Source organism: Erythrolamprus reginae, unplaced genomic scaffold, assembly GCF_031021105.1.
Source record: "Erythrolamprus reginae isolate rEryReg1 unplaced genomic scaffold, rEryReg1.hap1 H_8, whole genome shotgun sequence".
Taxonomy (NCBI): domain Eukaryota; kingdom Metazoa; phylum Chordata; class Lepidosauria; order Squamata; family Dipsadidae; genus Erythrolamprus; species Erythrolamprus reginae.
This window is the reverse complement of record NW_027248536.1, coordinates 696806-713578: the sequence shown is the minus strand read 5'-3', so window position 1 is coordinate 713578 and position 16773 is coordinate 696806. Positions and strand designations below refer to the sequence as shown.

The 16773-nt window shown below is 37.4% G+C and overlaps 1 protein-coding gene across 2 annotated transcripts in view; it reads left to right on the top strand.

The window, feature by feature from the left end:
* Nucleotides 1-16773, top strand: part of LOC139155887 (DENN domain-containing protein 1B-like) — a 241947-nt gene that overhangs the window by 196671 nt on the left and 28503 nt on the right. For both annotated transcript variants that reach the window (XM_070731234.1, XM_070731235.1), the window contains exons 17-19: nt 296-364; nt 9144-9200; nt 9945-10055. In XM_070731234.1, coding sequence (XP_070587335.1) covers nt 296-364; nt 9144-9200; nt 9945-10055 — 237 coding nt within the window. The remainder of the gene's footprint in view (nt 1-295; nt 365-9143; nt 9201-9944; nt 10056-16773) is intronic.

Here is a 16773-nt window from a genome sequence, read left to right as displayed (position 1 = left end):
AACACCAATTTCCTGGTGGATTGTGCCCTACATGAGTACATTAGAGTACACTGATAAGTGTGTCAACCATAGAAATGATGTATTGTAAACTCTGGGTGGTACTAGTCAAAGCTAGACGAAAGACAGCTGTAGAAGTGGCATATTCAAGGTCATGCTAAGGGTTGTAATTTAAATTAACCAGAGGTGTGGATTTTCCTTTAGAAACTAAACATGGTATTTAAATTTAGAATTAAGCTTTGTTTTCCATGCATCAGAATCTCTGTGTTTATATGTGTATATGTATATTGTATTTCAGAAAGGAGGAGCGTTGATCAACACAGCAGTGAACAAAGCTACTCCAGCTGTGAAAACAGTATACCAATATGTAAGAAATATTATTTTCCTGTTGCACTTTTACAGATCTGTATTTATTTATTTATTTATTTATTCATTCATTCATTCATTCATTTATTTAATTGGATTTGTATGCCACCCCTCTCCGAGGACTCGGGGCAGCTCATAGCAAGTACAAAAAAATTCCATTGTTAAGCAAGATAGTTGTTAAAACAGTTGTTTTGCCCCATTTTACTATATTCCTTGCCACAGTTGTTAAGTTCAGCACTGCACTTAACAAGGTTGTTAAGTGAATCAGGCTTCCCCATTGACCTGTCTTGTCAGAAAGTCACAAAACATCATCACATGACCCCCGGCATGTTGCAATAATTATAAATGCAAGTTGCCAAGTATCCAAATTTTGATGATGTGATCATGAGGATACTGCAATGGTCATAAGAGTGAAAATGGTTATGAGTCACTTTTTTCAGTGCCCATTGTAACTTCAAATGGTCATTAAATGAATGGTTATAAGCTGAGTTGTGCACTGGAGCGCAGGAGATTTAAAATCTCAGCCCAGAAGATTGCAATTCTAGCGCAGAGGACTGACCTATGCGCTAGAATTGGGAAACTCTGCTGAGATTTTAAATTCCCGTGTTACAGTGCACAGTAAAGGCAGAAAGGCGGGAAAGAAAGGGGCCAAATGCAGGCCCGCTTTCCTTCTCGCCCCTTTAACCCTTTCTCCTTCCAGCTAGGGTGGGTAAGCCCCTTACCATGGGGGGTTTGGGGATCCGCCGGACTGCTGCCAGTCGGATGTCCGTCCGTGGGGGTGGGGGCGGATCCACCAGACGGATGATGTCCCTCCGTGGGGGAGAGGATGGATCTGCCAGCCCCGCCAGCCCGATGTCCATCTGTGGGGGTGGGGGGCAGATCTGCTGCACCAATGATTTCCATCCGTGGGGGGGTGATGACTGGGGGCTGCTGAAAGGCAAGTGGCCTAGCGGCGTGGCCCGCCGCCGAGCTTGCCATCCTTAGGGGGGTCGATGACTGTGGGCTGCCGAAAGGCAAGCGGCCTAGCAGCGCGGCCTGCCACCAAGCTTCTTGCTGTCTGTGAGGGGACAATGACCGGGAGCCGCCGAAAGGCAAGTGGCCTAGCGGCATGGCCCGCTACCAAGTTTCTTGCCGTCCATGGGGGGCCACGACCAGGGCCACCGAAAGTCAAGCGGCCTAACGGCACGGCCTGCCACCAAGCTTCTTGCCCATCCGTGGAAGGGGGCGACAACCGGGGGCCGCCGAAAGGCTAGCGGCCTAGCGGCGCAGTCCGCCGCCGAGCTTCTTGCCGTCCGTGGGGGGGCAATGACCTGGGGCTGCCGAAAGGCTAGCGGCGGCAAGCTTCTTGTCATCTGTGGGGGGGGGCGATGCCAAACGTCCGTCCGTGGTGGGGGGTGCAGGGCAGGCACAGGAGAGAAAGAGGGAGGGAGAGAAAGGAAGGTGGGAGGGAGAGAAAGAATGAATGAATGAGGGAGAGAAAGAAAGAGTGAGAGATAGAAAGGATAGAGAGAAAGAGGGAGGGAGAGAAAGGAAAGAGAGAAAGGGAGGGAGAGAAAGGAAAGAGAAAGGGAGGGAGAGAAAGGAAAGAGATGAGAGAGGAAGAAGGGGGAGAAAATTATGGATGTCAGAACTCGCGCATGCGTGATAGCGCGCACCCACACTTACTTTCTTTATTCATTCATTCATTCATTCATTCATTCATTCATTCATTTTTTTGCCAGTATCAATTTCTGATTTAATGCCTCTATTTTGAAAAGAGAAGCATTTTAAAGACTTTTTAAAACTGACTCATAAGTAGTGGTTCAGGGGGGGAGTTGATTCCAAAGATGGGTTAGGTTTATAAATTCCAGACACCATGGTGATAAAGTGGAGGATTTTGCAGTAGCAATATGATTGATCCACGCACAAATGAATTTTCCATGTGGGGGACTAGTGTGTCTACGTTTATTTTCATAATGGATCAATTTTTTTTTTCCTGTGAGGAATATGTAAGATGTTCAGGAAGTATGGGGGTCATCCGAAAGAGACTTAGCAATTGTACCACAATAGAAATAACTTCAGTCCTGCCATTTTGGAGGTTTAAAATCCCAGATCCTCTGATTATGCTCAGTCAAGGTCTTATCTGGGACAAGATATTTTATAACCAGGATATAAGAGCCACAATTAGCCAAGTCAAAGTCAGTTAACTTTGTCAGGGATCTGGTAAATCTACTTAGTAGAATAAGGTGAACTAAGGATGCTTTCCTGAAAAATTATTTCAAGTAAAACTATAAGATACTGAAATTTTAGGTATGCCTCAGAAGAGAGCCAAACTCTAACCAAATTAGGGCATTTGAGGTTGAGCAAGAACCCAAAACATAGCTCCTAAAAATAAATAAAATTAAGAAATAAACTGGATAGCTTCTAAAGTCAAAGCATCTTTAACAAACACACAGCTGGGCATCACAGCTGGGTACCAAGCCCCTTAGATCTATTTAATTTAATTGCTGAAGGGATGTGATTATTACTTTGATGGCTCACACATTTTAAGGATTACAGTACATTGGAGGCTTTCTGGGTTCCTACATAGAGCTCAGTTGTTTATTGCAGCAGGTAGTTCAAAATGGTTGCCTAGGTATTTGAAGTCCTTTACCTAGTTGACTGGTCTTTTTTAATTTCTCCATCTGAGCAGGAACTTTAAAGTACTTTTTAAAGAAGTTTCTAAATAGTTTTATTTATCTGAATTAAATAGTTTATAAATTAAATAGTTTAAAAATTTAGTTTTTAAACAATTAATAATTAAATAATTAATTTCAAGAAATTCTGTAGAACAGTAGAATAGTAAAGAAACTTGGCAACTGCAAAGGCCCACTTAAGTTACATATAAAATAGTTACATCATCTACATAAAGACAAACAGAGATAGATCAACTAGCTAGAATTGTAAAATGAAGTTCCAGCTTAGTAGAATGAAGTTCCAGCTTAAAAAGGGTCATAATAGTGTCATTAATATAGAAATTAAAAGTAATGTGCCGGTGCCTGGAGGCTGTTGGGGTCTGGATGGGTGTCAACAGACTCAAGCTCAACCCGGATAAGACGGAGTGGCTGTGGGTTTTGCCTCCCAAGGACAATTCCATCTGTCCGTCCATCACCCTGGGGGGGGGGAGTCACTAACCCCCTCAGAGAGGGTTCGCAACTTCGGCGTCCTCCTCGATCCACAGCTCACATTAGAGAAACATCTTTCAGCTGTGGCGAGGGGGGCGTTTGCCCAGGTTCGCCTGATGCACCAGTTGCGGCCCTATTTGGACCGGGAGTCACTGCTCACAGTCACTCATGCCCTCATCACCTTGAGGCTCGACTACTGTAATGCTCTCTACATGGGGCTACCTTTGAAAAGTGTTCGGAAACTTCAGATCGTGCAGAATACAGCTGCGAGAGCTATCATGGGCTTTCCTAAATATGCCCATGTCACACCAACACTCCGCAGTCTGCATTGGTTGCCGATCAGTTTCCGGTCACAATTCAAAGTGTTGGTTATGACCTATAAAGCCCTTCATGGCACTGGACCAGAATATCTCCGGGACCGCCTTCTGCCGCACGAATCCCAGCGACCAGTTAGGTCCCACAGAGTTGGCCTTCTCCGGGTCCCGTCAACTAAACAATGTCGTTTGGCGGGACCCAGGGGAAGAGCCTTCTCTGTGGCAGCCCCGACCCTTTGGAACCAACTCCCCCCAGATATCAGAGTTGCCCCCACCCTCCTAGCCTTTCGTAAGCTCCTTGAAACCCACCTCTGTCGTCAGGCATGGGGGAATTGACATGTTCCCCCCCCCCCCTAGGCTTATAAAATTTATGCATGGTACGCTAGTGTGTATGATTGGCTTTAATTTGTGGTGTTTTTTAAATTAATTTAAATATTGGATTTGTCTTACATTGTATTGCTATTGCTGTGAGCCGCCCCGAGTCTGCGGAGAGGGGCGGCATACAAATCTGATTAAACTAAACTAAACTAATTAATAAATAAATCTCTGTTTATCTCCTTTTAAAAGTAGGGAAAATGTGGAGAGGTCATCATAACCACCATTTATTTATTTTTTCATTTATTTTTTCATTCATTCATTCATTTATTCATTTATCAACAAGTGCAAGGAAACAGGACACATGAAAAATGACACAAATAAATGGATGTAAAGAAGTAAAACACATAAAACGAGTACATACAAACACAAACAGGTACAGTAGGACAGGGGTGGTAAGCATGCTGGTGCGCTTATGCACACCCCCTTAGGGACCCCTTAATAAAATTGTAAGATCCACGGTAGACAATTTAAATTTAAAATTCAAATTTCTGTAACAGTATTCTAATATTAAAAATTATCAGCCTGAAAAGGTGATAGTCAATGGGTATGGTGACTAATTTCTTCTAATATCTTCAGTGAGGAACAGAATTTCAATCAAAGCAACATAAGGATGCTTTTACGAGTGCTCAAACCTGCCTATTTGGAGAGCAAGATGTTTTCCAGGTTCATCCAGTCTAAAAGTTTGTAATAGATAAATCTAGCATAACAATTGCCAATTATTGGCAAAAGGCTCATTGACTAATTGTTAACAGGATTGTGTCTGTTATCTTTCTTTCTAACCCCCCCCCCCCCCTTTCTTATATACTATATATTAGGGGTTACAGAGTTCACCCACCTTTGGGAACTAATAATGAGTTTATTTACTTATTTATTTTATTATTTAGATTTGTATGCCGCCCCACTCCGCAGACTCGGGGCGGTTCACAACAAAGTGAAAAAACAATGTACAACAAATCTAAATTACTGTTTAAAAATATTTAAAAGACCCCATTTTCTAAACACACATGCATACAAACATACCATTTATAAATTGTATATGCCCGGGGGAGATGTCTCAGTTCCCCCATGCTTGTTAATAGCAGTGAACAAAATGATGCAGAAGCCTATCAGTTAGAAATTATTTTTAATAATTGTAAGAGATTGTATCTCTTTACCTTAGGGTTTACCAAATAAATTAATTTTTGAATATATGTTTATAAAATTGAGGGTCATTTAGGAATGGATCAGATAATAGAGGCCTATGAAAGTTACCAATAAATGGACCTTTCATTAAATCACGAAAATATTTGGTCCCTAGGAAGACTATGTTGTCGACACTAAAGCTGGATTTGACTGATGAGCAAAAGACAAGACACCAGAACACATGGTTAACTATTTTGTACTTGTTGAAATCTAGGCTAATTCATTAGTGAGTGACTTTGTTTTTTTCCTCTTTCAATTCCTTTTGTATTCTTTGATGAATAAATATTACCGTGGCCTTGGCTAAGGCTTAGAGTTGTCAAACCAAGGTTTGGAATATTGATTTGAGTTTGATAAAAGGGAATTTGATTCACAGTTAAATGATCCAAGACAGAGTTCTTGATTTGCAAGAAACTGTCTTTAAAGTACCGGTAATAATTTTATTATGCCAATAATGGTTCAAAGGATTGGCCAACAAATTGTAAAACAGTGACTAACAATTTAATGGAAAGAGTATTTTTGTTGAACGAGGGATCAGTGTGAATTTGTGCACATTAACAAATAACTGAGTTTTCTTCTATGTATTGCTTAAGGATATGCACTAGCAATTTTATTTAGCAACACATCTAAGGTCCAGTTAATGGACCACACTTGAATCAGAGTGTAGTGAATCTAAACATTATAAGTGACTTTATATTATCTTGTGAGTACTGTAGTAATATCAAACTTTGTCCCTGAGATTGTTCCAGATGGATATAATCTGGATACAGCACTGAAGAGCTATCTGATTGGTGAATTTAAACCTTAGTCTCCCTGATGCTATTCCAACATTTTAATCAGTACATCACACTACAACCTGTTTCCTTAATACATGAAAATTATCTTAGTGTTGGGAAGATGCTATGTGTGAAGAAACACTGAGAACCAAAATCATGGAGATGTCTGAAAATTACTTTCTTCCTTTGAGCTTCAATCATAAATAAGTGAATTGGTTTCTTACTTTCATTTTCAAAAGAGAATTTTTAAATTTACATCATTGAAAATCACACTGAAGTCATATTTCAGATAAATACATTAAAAGTACTGTGAATTCATATGTTCATTTATAAATTATATACAGTTGTTTAATGGAATAGTAAAAAAAATTGCTCTCTTTTCTCACCACTGGGTTTCTATCTTATTTTGATCATTATAATCTTGTAATGATGAATCTATTCCTGTATTCACTGCTGACTTAAATTTTTGAAAAGAATCCTGGAAAAATTGCCTATATATTGTCCCATTGGTATCATCTTCTGGGCATTTCCACTGGTTTAATAAGGACCACCTTAGTTCCTAGTTTCCATCTTGCTGCCCTGTCATGACTTTGCAGAAATGTGAAGATAAAATAATATCTTCAAAGATAAAATAGATAAAATAATGGCTTCAAAGACATACTATCCAGATGCCAATGGAAAATCAAGTATAGTGATTATCATAGTATTCTCACATAGGCAATTAATGATGGAGATTGCCTTGTACATACTCCAACTAAACATACATACATACTATACATACCTGAATATATAATTCTCACACAATACTGAAGTCCATTGACACCTGCATATTTATTATTATTATTATTATTATTATTATTATTATTATTATTATTATTATTATTATTTAGATTTGTATGCCCCCCCTCTCCGTAGATTCGGGGCGGCTCACAGCAATAATAAAAACAATGTACAATAACAAATCTAATATGTTTTAAAAATATATACAAACCCCTTATTTAAAAACAAGACATACACACAAACATACCATACATAAATTATATAGGCCTGGGGAAAATGTCTCAATTCCTCCATGCCTGATGGCAGAGGTGAGTTTTAAGAAGTTTACGAAAGGCAAGGAGGGTGGGGGCAATCCTAATCTCCGGGGGGAGCTGGTTCCAGAGGGTCAGAGCCACCACAGAGAAGACTCTTCCCCTGGGTCCCACCAGATGACATTGTTTAGTCGAAAGGAGCCGGAGAAGGCCAACTCTGTGGGACCTAACTGGTCACTGGGATTCGTGCAGCAAAAGGCGGTCCCGGAGATATTCTGGTCCGATGCCATGAAGGGCTTTATAGGTCATAACCAACACTTTGAATTGTGACCGGAAACTGATCGGCAACCAATGCAGACTGCGGAGTGTTGGTGTAACATGGGCATACCTAGGGAAGCCCATTATTGCTCTCGCAGCTGCATTCTGCATGATCTGAAGTTTCCGAACACTCTTGAATGGTAGCCCCATGTAGAGAGCGTTACAGTAGTCGAACCTCTAATATGTACTTGGTGGAGAAAACTTCATGCTTTCTATTGGGTGACATTCAATAAGAGACAGAGTGGCGCAGCAGGTAGAGTGCTGTACTGCAGGTCACTGAAGCTGACTGTAGATATGTAGGTCAGCGGTTCAAATCTCATCACCAGCTCAAGGTTGACTAAGCCTTCCATCCTTCCAAGGTGGGTAAAATGAGGACCTGGATTTTGGGGGCAATATACTGTCTCTGTTAAAAAGTGCTATTGCTAACATGTTGTAAGCCGCCCTGAGTCTAAGGAGAATGGCGGCATAAAAATTGAATAAATAAATAAATCTCTGTATACCATACTGTTAAACTGAAAACTAGTTTGCTGAAAAGAATGAAGATTATAGACCCTTTATAGCTGAATGTGCAGTTAGAGGATATGATTATCTACGCTGCATCCAAACATTTTTAAAATATACAATGCCCCTATCGCCCATTTTTTGCCTTTACACGCTACAAGGAATATGAGTTAGGAGAGAAAACAGAGCTTAGCAATGCAGTTTGTGGGAATTTGGGGAGTTGCAGAGGTTTGGTGAGTATAGTACAAGGGGGTTAAAATTCATGCGTGAGTCATTGTCTGCTGGTTATTTTTCCTGTATAGTTCATTCTAAGTTAGATTTGTATTTAGGTGCATTTTCTATTTAGTTTAGGTGGTAAGGAGAATAGTTCACAAATATAAAGACAATTTCATAATCTCGTACATAATGGATTTATTGGAAATAGCAACAATAGCTTGATTAGCTTTAATTTAGCTTTTAGTTTGGATAGAAAAATAACCAACTATTGTAGTTGTATGAAAAATGAGTTGCAAGAATTTGAAGTTGAATAATAAAGTGAATTGAAATACTATTTGTTCCTCTTTAAAGTTAGAATTGCTCCTGAAAGAAAAACCACACTTTACAATTGTTTTGCCTCTAGAATGATTATTTCACTGTTATAAAAAGTGAACTATAATTGTCATTTTTATTCAGGCTGATGTGAACAGGTGGCATGAAACTTTAGTGTAAATCTAATAATAGTAACTATGAAGAACACAACACTTTGACATAGCTCTGCATATAAAAAGATCTAGATTGAAATAATATTGCCGGAGCTTTTTTCCTATTCAACTTGTGGACAAACTAACAGTTTATTTCTACAGATACACCATTTCACAAGAATGTTACATTAAAGAAGTACCAATTTAAAGAATCTGTTTTGATAACACAATTATCCCTCTGCCACAATCCATCTCTTAATGCACCCTTTAGCCATTAATGCATACCTAATGCAAACCTTGTTAGCAATCTGATATGAAATTAACAAAGTGATTTCTTTTTATAATACCACATAATGCAAAAGTTTTAATTTTAAATTTTACTTGACTTCATCTAGGGCAGTATTAAACCCTTGTTTTGCAGAGACAGTTAGTTTTTTTCCTATCCTCTTCTTTCCCCCAGGCAAAAAATCATGCAAAACAGGGAATAAAAGAGGTGAAGAGTAAGTTGAAACACAAGGTATGTGGCAAAATTTGTACTTTCTTACCTTGTTTCTTACTTCAGTTTGAAGTATATACCTTATGAATCCCACAAGATTTGTGTTTTTAATGACTTTTGAAATATGCTTAGCCCTTTGTTCAACAATGCATTTTTTATAACAAGCCCTCTGGCAACTCTCTGTCATTCTGTGCATCTACTTGAATAATCCCTTTATTGTTTGCATATTTATCATGAAAAAAACAGAAGTCTTCAAAGATCTATTAACAGGATGTATGTTTTCATAAAGCTGATTACTTTGATGTCACAATTGAAGCCTTTGCTTCTAGCTGAGAATTTAAGGCAAGTGACTTTTACCAGAGAAATATAATTCAGCAGGAATAGTTGTCTGTTTAGGTTTCAGTGGTACAGTAAATGGTGTCATTATTTTAGCCCCCTAAGCCTTCCAAGCATATGATTTAAAAGTATGAGAGGCATCATATCAAGACTCCATATATTCAGTGTCTTATATGTTTATCTCCAATATTCATTTTTAAATCAAGTAGTTTGAGCACTATTTCACTTTCTCTTCAGGTATTAAGGCTCAAGTGTATGAAAGGAATTTTGTTATACTTTATAGCTTCATCATATTTAAAAAATATATGATAGTTGTTACTCCAGCATTTAAATCTTTTAGGTGACAAATGTTTTAATGGTGTGTATGTGTTTAACTTGATATAGAAATGTGTAGTCGCAAACGTTTTTCAGTCTTAATTTTCTCTGTAGGAAAGAGAAGATGGCCTTGGAATGTGTAGCTCAGGTTTTTCACAATATGGTCCATTCTGTACCTTTCATAATTCTCCAAGAGAGAACACAGAAAAAAGGCGACTTGCACAGGTAATTAAAAATGTTCTCCCTTTGAATGTTGTTAAGAAACGCAAGCTATTTGTTAATCAAGATGGGGAATGTACAGTAGTAATAAACATTGTGAATCTTCTGTTGATCCTTGTTCTCTGACCACTGCTTATAAAACATATAATGGGAATCTGGCTTTCTCCAAAGCAAAACATGTTTTAGCATTATTTTTATTTACATGAATGTAAGTGTCTCACATGAGTTAAATAGACAAGTCTAGAAAATAAAAATAATAGATAATTTTAAATTTTGTCTACAAGCTCAATAAGTAGGCAAAAGTAATAGAGATGTTATAAAGCATTGTTAGAAACACTCTCACCTGTTTTCTTCTGTTAATGCATTGAAAAATAAATAGATTACTCTTTTATAGTCATTGAGAGATGTTCTCAAAATTGCAAATGTGCCCAGTGGTCCACAAAACGTTGCTTAAAACGCACACACACACACTGCCTACTACAAGTCATTAGAATCCTGCCTATCTCAAATGTATCCAAGCTGACATTCATCTTATGAATAAAGGTGAATCAATTGTTTAATAATAGAGTTGGCTTTCAGAGTTGGGCAGCATGCAAATTTAAACAAACAAATATATAAAAGAAACTGCAATGAAAATGTAATTTATCTAATTACTATGTGCTTTTAAAGAAGTGTTTGCTCTGTAAAGACTAGAATTGTATTTGCTTAGGACGCGGAAGGTTGTCTTACATCATTTGTAGCAAGTATTTATATTAAGGGTAATTCCAATGCAATATTAACATGAATTTCTAAAATTTGGTAAATACTGCATTCACATATACTGTACATGTTTAGAATATCTGCAAAATTCCTGTAGGATTAGAGTGTGAGATTAGGTTCAATGACAAGTAGAGCAGGTATAGCTTCCTATCGAATTCTTAGTCCAAAAACAACAAACTCAAATGTAGACATATTAGAATTTTAACTAAATAAGTTGTTTATATCTACTGTAAAACTTTTTGTTTCTAAAACATTCCTTAGTGATAGACTTCTGCATCTGTAGTTTTCTTGGTGTCAGTAAAAATACAATACACTGTTCCCTCGATTTCCGCGGGGGATGCGTTCCGAGACCGCCCGCGAAAGTCGAATTTCTGCCAAGTAGAGATGCAGAAGTAAATACACCATTTTTGGCTATGGACAGTATCACAAGCCATCCCTTAACACTTTAAACCCCTAAATTACCATTTCCCATTCCCTTAACAACCATTTACTCACCATTATTACTGGTACTCACCATTGAATAAGACACTTAATGATCCTGATATTTATAAACATAATTATTTATTAACTAATTATTTTTTTTGTTATTTATTTGCAAAAATTATTAGTTTGGTGATGACATATGACGTCATCGGGTGGAAAAAAACGTGGTATAGGAAAAAAACCACAAAGTATTTTTTAATTAATATTTTTTGAAAAACTGTGGTATAGGCTATTCGCAAAGTTTGAACCCGCAAAAATCGAGGGAACACTATATCATGTTTTCCAGAAATCTAATTCTATAAAAATGTAAAATATTGAAAACTGAAGAAAGCAAATAATGCACGTAAAAAGTACAGATGTATAGTTAACACTTTTAAGCATTGTGACAACTAGCATGCCATTTCTAGCACAAGTTCACTATGTTGTATAAACGGAAATGGCAAATTGTATATTTTAAATATATAGCTGTCTTCTATAGACATAAGGAACAATTTCTAGGTTTAATTTGGATTTTCACATGGATTTATTTCTATATATCCCTTATATCCATGAAAAGTTATTTATCTATTTTCCAGTCTGTTTCTGGCACTTTAATAATTAATTGTTTAATAATGGAACCAGTGCATATGACATTAATACTGTGAGAGCAAAATACTTCCAGAATAATATGGGTTGATATGGGTGAGTTGTGAGCAATCTGTAGATTAGATCAGAATATGCCAGATCCTTTATAAAAACTACTCAGATTTTAGTGACTAGCTAATGATTATACTGCTAAAGTAATAAGCTGTATTGATAAATCTCAAATAACATTGGTGACCTTGAATTCCTTGATATGAATTTTGTACTGAAAACTAAAGTCTGGAAATCTCCAGTAGCTAGTTAAATGATCTGCTTATTCTATTGCATATATCAATTACTAATTAATGTATTTATGCCACTTATCCTAATGTCGAATTCTATTCAGCCACATTTTATTTATTTATTTATTTATTATTTGGATTTGTATGCCGCCCCTCTACTGCAAAATTTAACTATGCAGATTCTATAAAAATACATACAGTACTGTACATTTTTCCATGTAGCCCTGACTCTGCAATTGGATTTTAAGACTCAATATTTCTCCCTTTATGTTTGTTCAAATTAAATATATATTAGTAATTTAGGGCCGGTATGTTGCCCTTATAAAACAGTGCATAAATATCAAACTCATCTTCCTACTGGAATATCGTATTAATGCTGGTTTTTTTTTTTTTATATTGTCATTAGTAATATTGTGGTTTTCTAGAGCTGAGTATGAATATGCTTTCTACCCCAACAAATAATAGTTTGTATGCCAGTCTGCTAATTAGTTTGGTTATTTCCTATTTTTTTGATGAGGTTTAAATAAATGTCAAGGGTACAGACATGGAGATCTCCCAATTAGGCTTTGCATTTGTAAAGCCCAGCCCCTTTGCTTTTGTGTGAAGATGACAGTTCCAACTGCAGCGTCAGTCTAACAGGGCTCAAGGGAGAGGGTACTTCACTGCTTTTATTGAAAACAAGGCTAGTTTGGCCCAGTGAGAATATTGGCATTGGTCAGAGTGCAGATCAGTTGTTAACAATGAATATTTACTAATCTCTGTCACAGCCAAGATCAACTGCTTTTTTTTTTTATTTTCCATTTCGCCCATTCAGTGCTAGAGCTCAAAAAAACCCCAGTGCATTAAAATATGCATAGATTTTACACATGCACATAAAATAAGCATAAATAACGGTATTGCCAAGGGTTTCGTTGTACCGACTCCTCCATTGTACGTACAGCAGATTGGTGTTCTGCGTGCAACAGGGAAAGAGATCCCACACCATGACAGCACAACTGATCTTCACCTCAGAGATTCTGAAAAGAATTGTTCTATTTCTGTAAGACATGTGCCAGCCTCCTCATAGCTATTCTAGTCTGTTTGGTTGTGGGTGTGCAGAGGCGGGAGAGGGAGAATAAGGAGGAAGAGCTTAACTGCATTGCAAGTCAAAATTAACAGATGGATTGCCCTAAGCAAGGGAAAAGCCACCACAACAAAATCTAGTGAAAGCGGCAGGCTGAGGCTTTTTATTATTAATCCTTATTAAAATCTTGACGTGTATTTTGCAGTTAACCCTTTCATCCCTTCATGGTTAAATAATGATCCCTCTCCCCTTCACATTAACTTAGATTGAACAGAATATATTTTTTTAAATAAAAAATAGGAAACAGAAAGCAAATGACAGGATTTTTCACATATCAACAGTTTTCTCCCACTTTGCCTTTCCTTCCTTTTAATTTTTGCCTTCCTTTTTTTAATGGAGCCTGTAGAAATGTCTTACATTGTAAAAAAGATTATTGGAGTTTGGGATGATTTTCTTGAGTATCCATAGATGCATCAGCTAGATGGATCTTTTAAAATGCAGGTCCATTTCCACAGCATTGCTTAAAAGTAAATATTTCAGACAGAACAAAGGCAGATATATTTGAGGATGTGCTAGTTATCCTGAACATCATCTTCGGCTATAGTTGTGACCTATTTTAAATGAAGCCTTTCATGTTTTAAAAAGATATTGGCTTATACATTTTTGTCACACATTTGGTAGCATCGTGTGTAACATTGCTAGGAATATATGTTACAAAGAAGAATTAGCTATGCTTCCTTGTTTTTAGTGAAATGTGTGTATATGTATGGTTTGTAATTCAAAAGTATACAATTACTTCCAAGACTATTTTTTTTTAAAAAAATCCTTTTGTACAAAATACAGGTGGTTTTTTTTCAGAAATCCCACTATCTTTATTGAAAGTGAATTCTTTTTTGCTATATTGTATAGGCAATATAATTTGTCGCTGGAATAAAACTCCAGGGGATGTTCTTATAAGCTATGTAAAATATGTTAACTTAAAATAAACATTAGCAAAATCTACTTGGTGGTATAGAAGCTATTAGAAAATGTGGTTGAAGTGCTTGTGTATGATGCTTTCCTACTATTTTTTTTAATGCGGCTGCGCTGAATAAACATTTCCAGGTGCTTTTGAATTAATCATATGCATAATCAAATTATGGAATGTCTTTGAACCAATGCAAACCACTTGGCTCTGCAACCCTGTCTTCGCTGTGGTTGCGAGCCTCCTTAAGCTGACAGGTGGACTGTTTCCTGAAAGCAGGCAGTCCCCTACAGAGGAGAGCCCCATTTGTGCTTTTTCCACCCCCCACCATTCCCAACCTCAGAAATACGGTATAAGTTGTGTCCTGTTCTGTCTGTCAAGATGGAATAAACTGAGCAAATAGGGCTCAGTCTTGGCAACATTCAGTCCTATTGTGAATTGAAGGTTGCATGCAATAGATTCAAAGCAAAAATTGAACATCATTATTTTTCTGAAATGAAGAAATACTCTGTTTGCTTTCCAGAGAATGAGAGTCAGCGGAGCACGTTGAATCATATTGAAGTTCAGGCACCCAGCATTCCTCTTTTTCCTCTGTTTTGGCCTTTTTCAGGAAAATTCTACACAATGCTAGGGCACAATTGAGCTCTATCTAGCTATTTAAGTAATGTGAATAAAATATTGTATGTGACAGATGTCATGCAGAGTAACAGTGAGCAGTGTTGAATCGACAGTTTGGGAGCCTGTTTTAGCTTAAGATTTCTCGTTTTAAAAAAAGGTAAATTTAGTCAATTAGCACATTGTTTTAGACAAAAGAAGGCATAATCCATAGATGTGCTTGGCTCTGTTAGTTTTTGTTTGAAGAGACAATCTTTTGTCTTTCCTTGTCAATTATGATCCATCTATATTGCAGCCTGCATATCTTTTAATTAAAAATAGAAAATATAGGCTGCACAAAATTACGAGACTGCCCTCTAGTGGTGTAAATTACTTTTCAGGGAGGATGTAAATTAACTCTTCATATATACACAGTCCTGTATTTATAGAAAAGCAAGTAAAAAGCAAAACGGGGGATTTTTTTTTAAACTCATAGTAGTTTTTTAACAATTGTTTTCCTTTTTTATCTAGTACAGTCTGGAGATGTTGATCCTATTCTAGGCTTTTCAACATTTATTTTTTCCAAAGTATTTTTCCCCAGTTGATGCAAACCATATCTTCTAACATAGGGAAAGGAAGATGTTACTTTTTGATAAGCACAAGTGAAACAGCATTCTTTTAGTTAAGTGCAAGAGTTGGTGAGATTCATTGGTTCCTGGACATTGGAATGTAAGAACCCCATATTGATCAATAAATAATAGTGTTCTTCCTGACCACTTACATATTTTTAATTTATTTTTCTTTAAAATAATATGAAATGTCTTTTTTCTCTACTTATGACTCTTATTTATTACTATTACCAAGTACGATTTGAAACTCTTGAGGAAGGTGGTAGCAAAAGGTGCTTACAAGAAGAGCATCAAGGTATTTTCTCCATGTAAACCAAGGGCAGGCTACCTTTTGATAGCCAATAGTGGAGCAGTAGTACAATGAAATCACATGAGATGAGACCCTGGGTTTTTCTGCAGTAGTTGGGAAGGGATCCCACTATCACCATCGTTCTCATGTGCTATTCCTATTTGATGTCTTACATGCCATCTTTATTTTATTTCCATTTTATGTGCATTTATGTTAAGAGCCGGGGTGGCGCAGCAGGTAGAGTGCTATACTGCAAGCCACTGAAGCTGACTGTAGATCTGTAGGTCAGTGGTTCAAATCTCAACACCGGCTCAAGGTTGACTCAGCCTTCCATCCTTCCGAGGTGGGTAAAATGAGGACCTGGATTGCGGGGGCAATATGCTGGCTCTGTTAAAAAGTGCTATTGCTAACATGTTGTAAGCCGCCCTGAGTCTAAGGAGAAGGGCGGCATTAAAAAATCAAATTAATAAAGTAAATAATAATAATCTCAGTTGTACAGTATTTTGCAGCAGAATCCTATTAGCTTGATTTCTATGAGATCATGAAAGAGTTTGAAATAAAGGGAAAACAAGGAGCCACTGATAAATGTTTTCAAAGATGAGTTAGAGGTGGGAAATAGCATTATATATATTATACTATTTATTTATTTATTTATTTATTCAACTTCTATGCCGCCCAATCCCGAAGGACTCTTTTATCAGTGTTGGTGAAACATTTTGGCACCGAGTGCTGAAACAGAAGCACTCAGCGCTGGAAACTGGAAAAGCATCTCCCTGGTGCTCACACACAGGAACATCAGAAACCAGAAGGGCAGTTCCCCAGTCCACATATGTATGCCAGGAAGCTGAGGTTCTGGTTTCCAGTGTGCGCGGTCTTCTGGTTTCTGGCATGCATACACATGCAAAAACCAACTGACCCCGTAACCTGGAAGAGCAATGGGCGATAGCTGGCGTGCCTGGAGAGATGGTTCTGTGTGCCACTTTGGGCACATGTGCCATAGGTTCACCATCACGGATGTATATATTATATTAACAAATGTAGAACAATTCAGCATGCTGATTTGTTTGTTTGTTTTTAAAA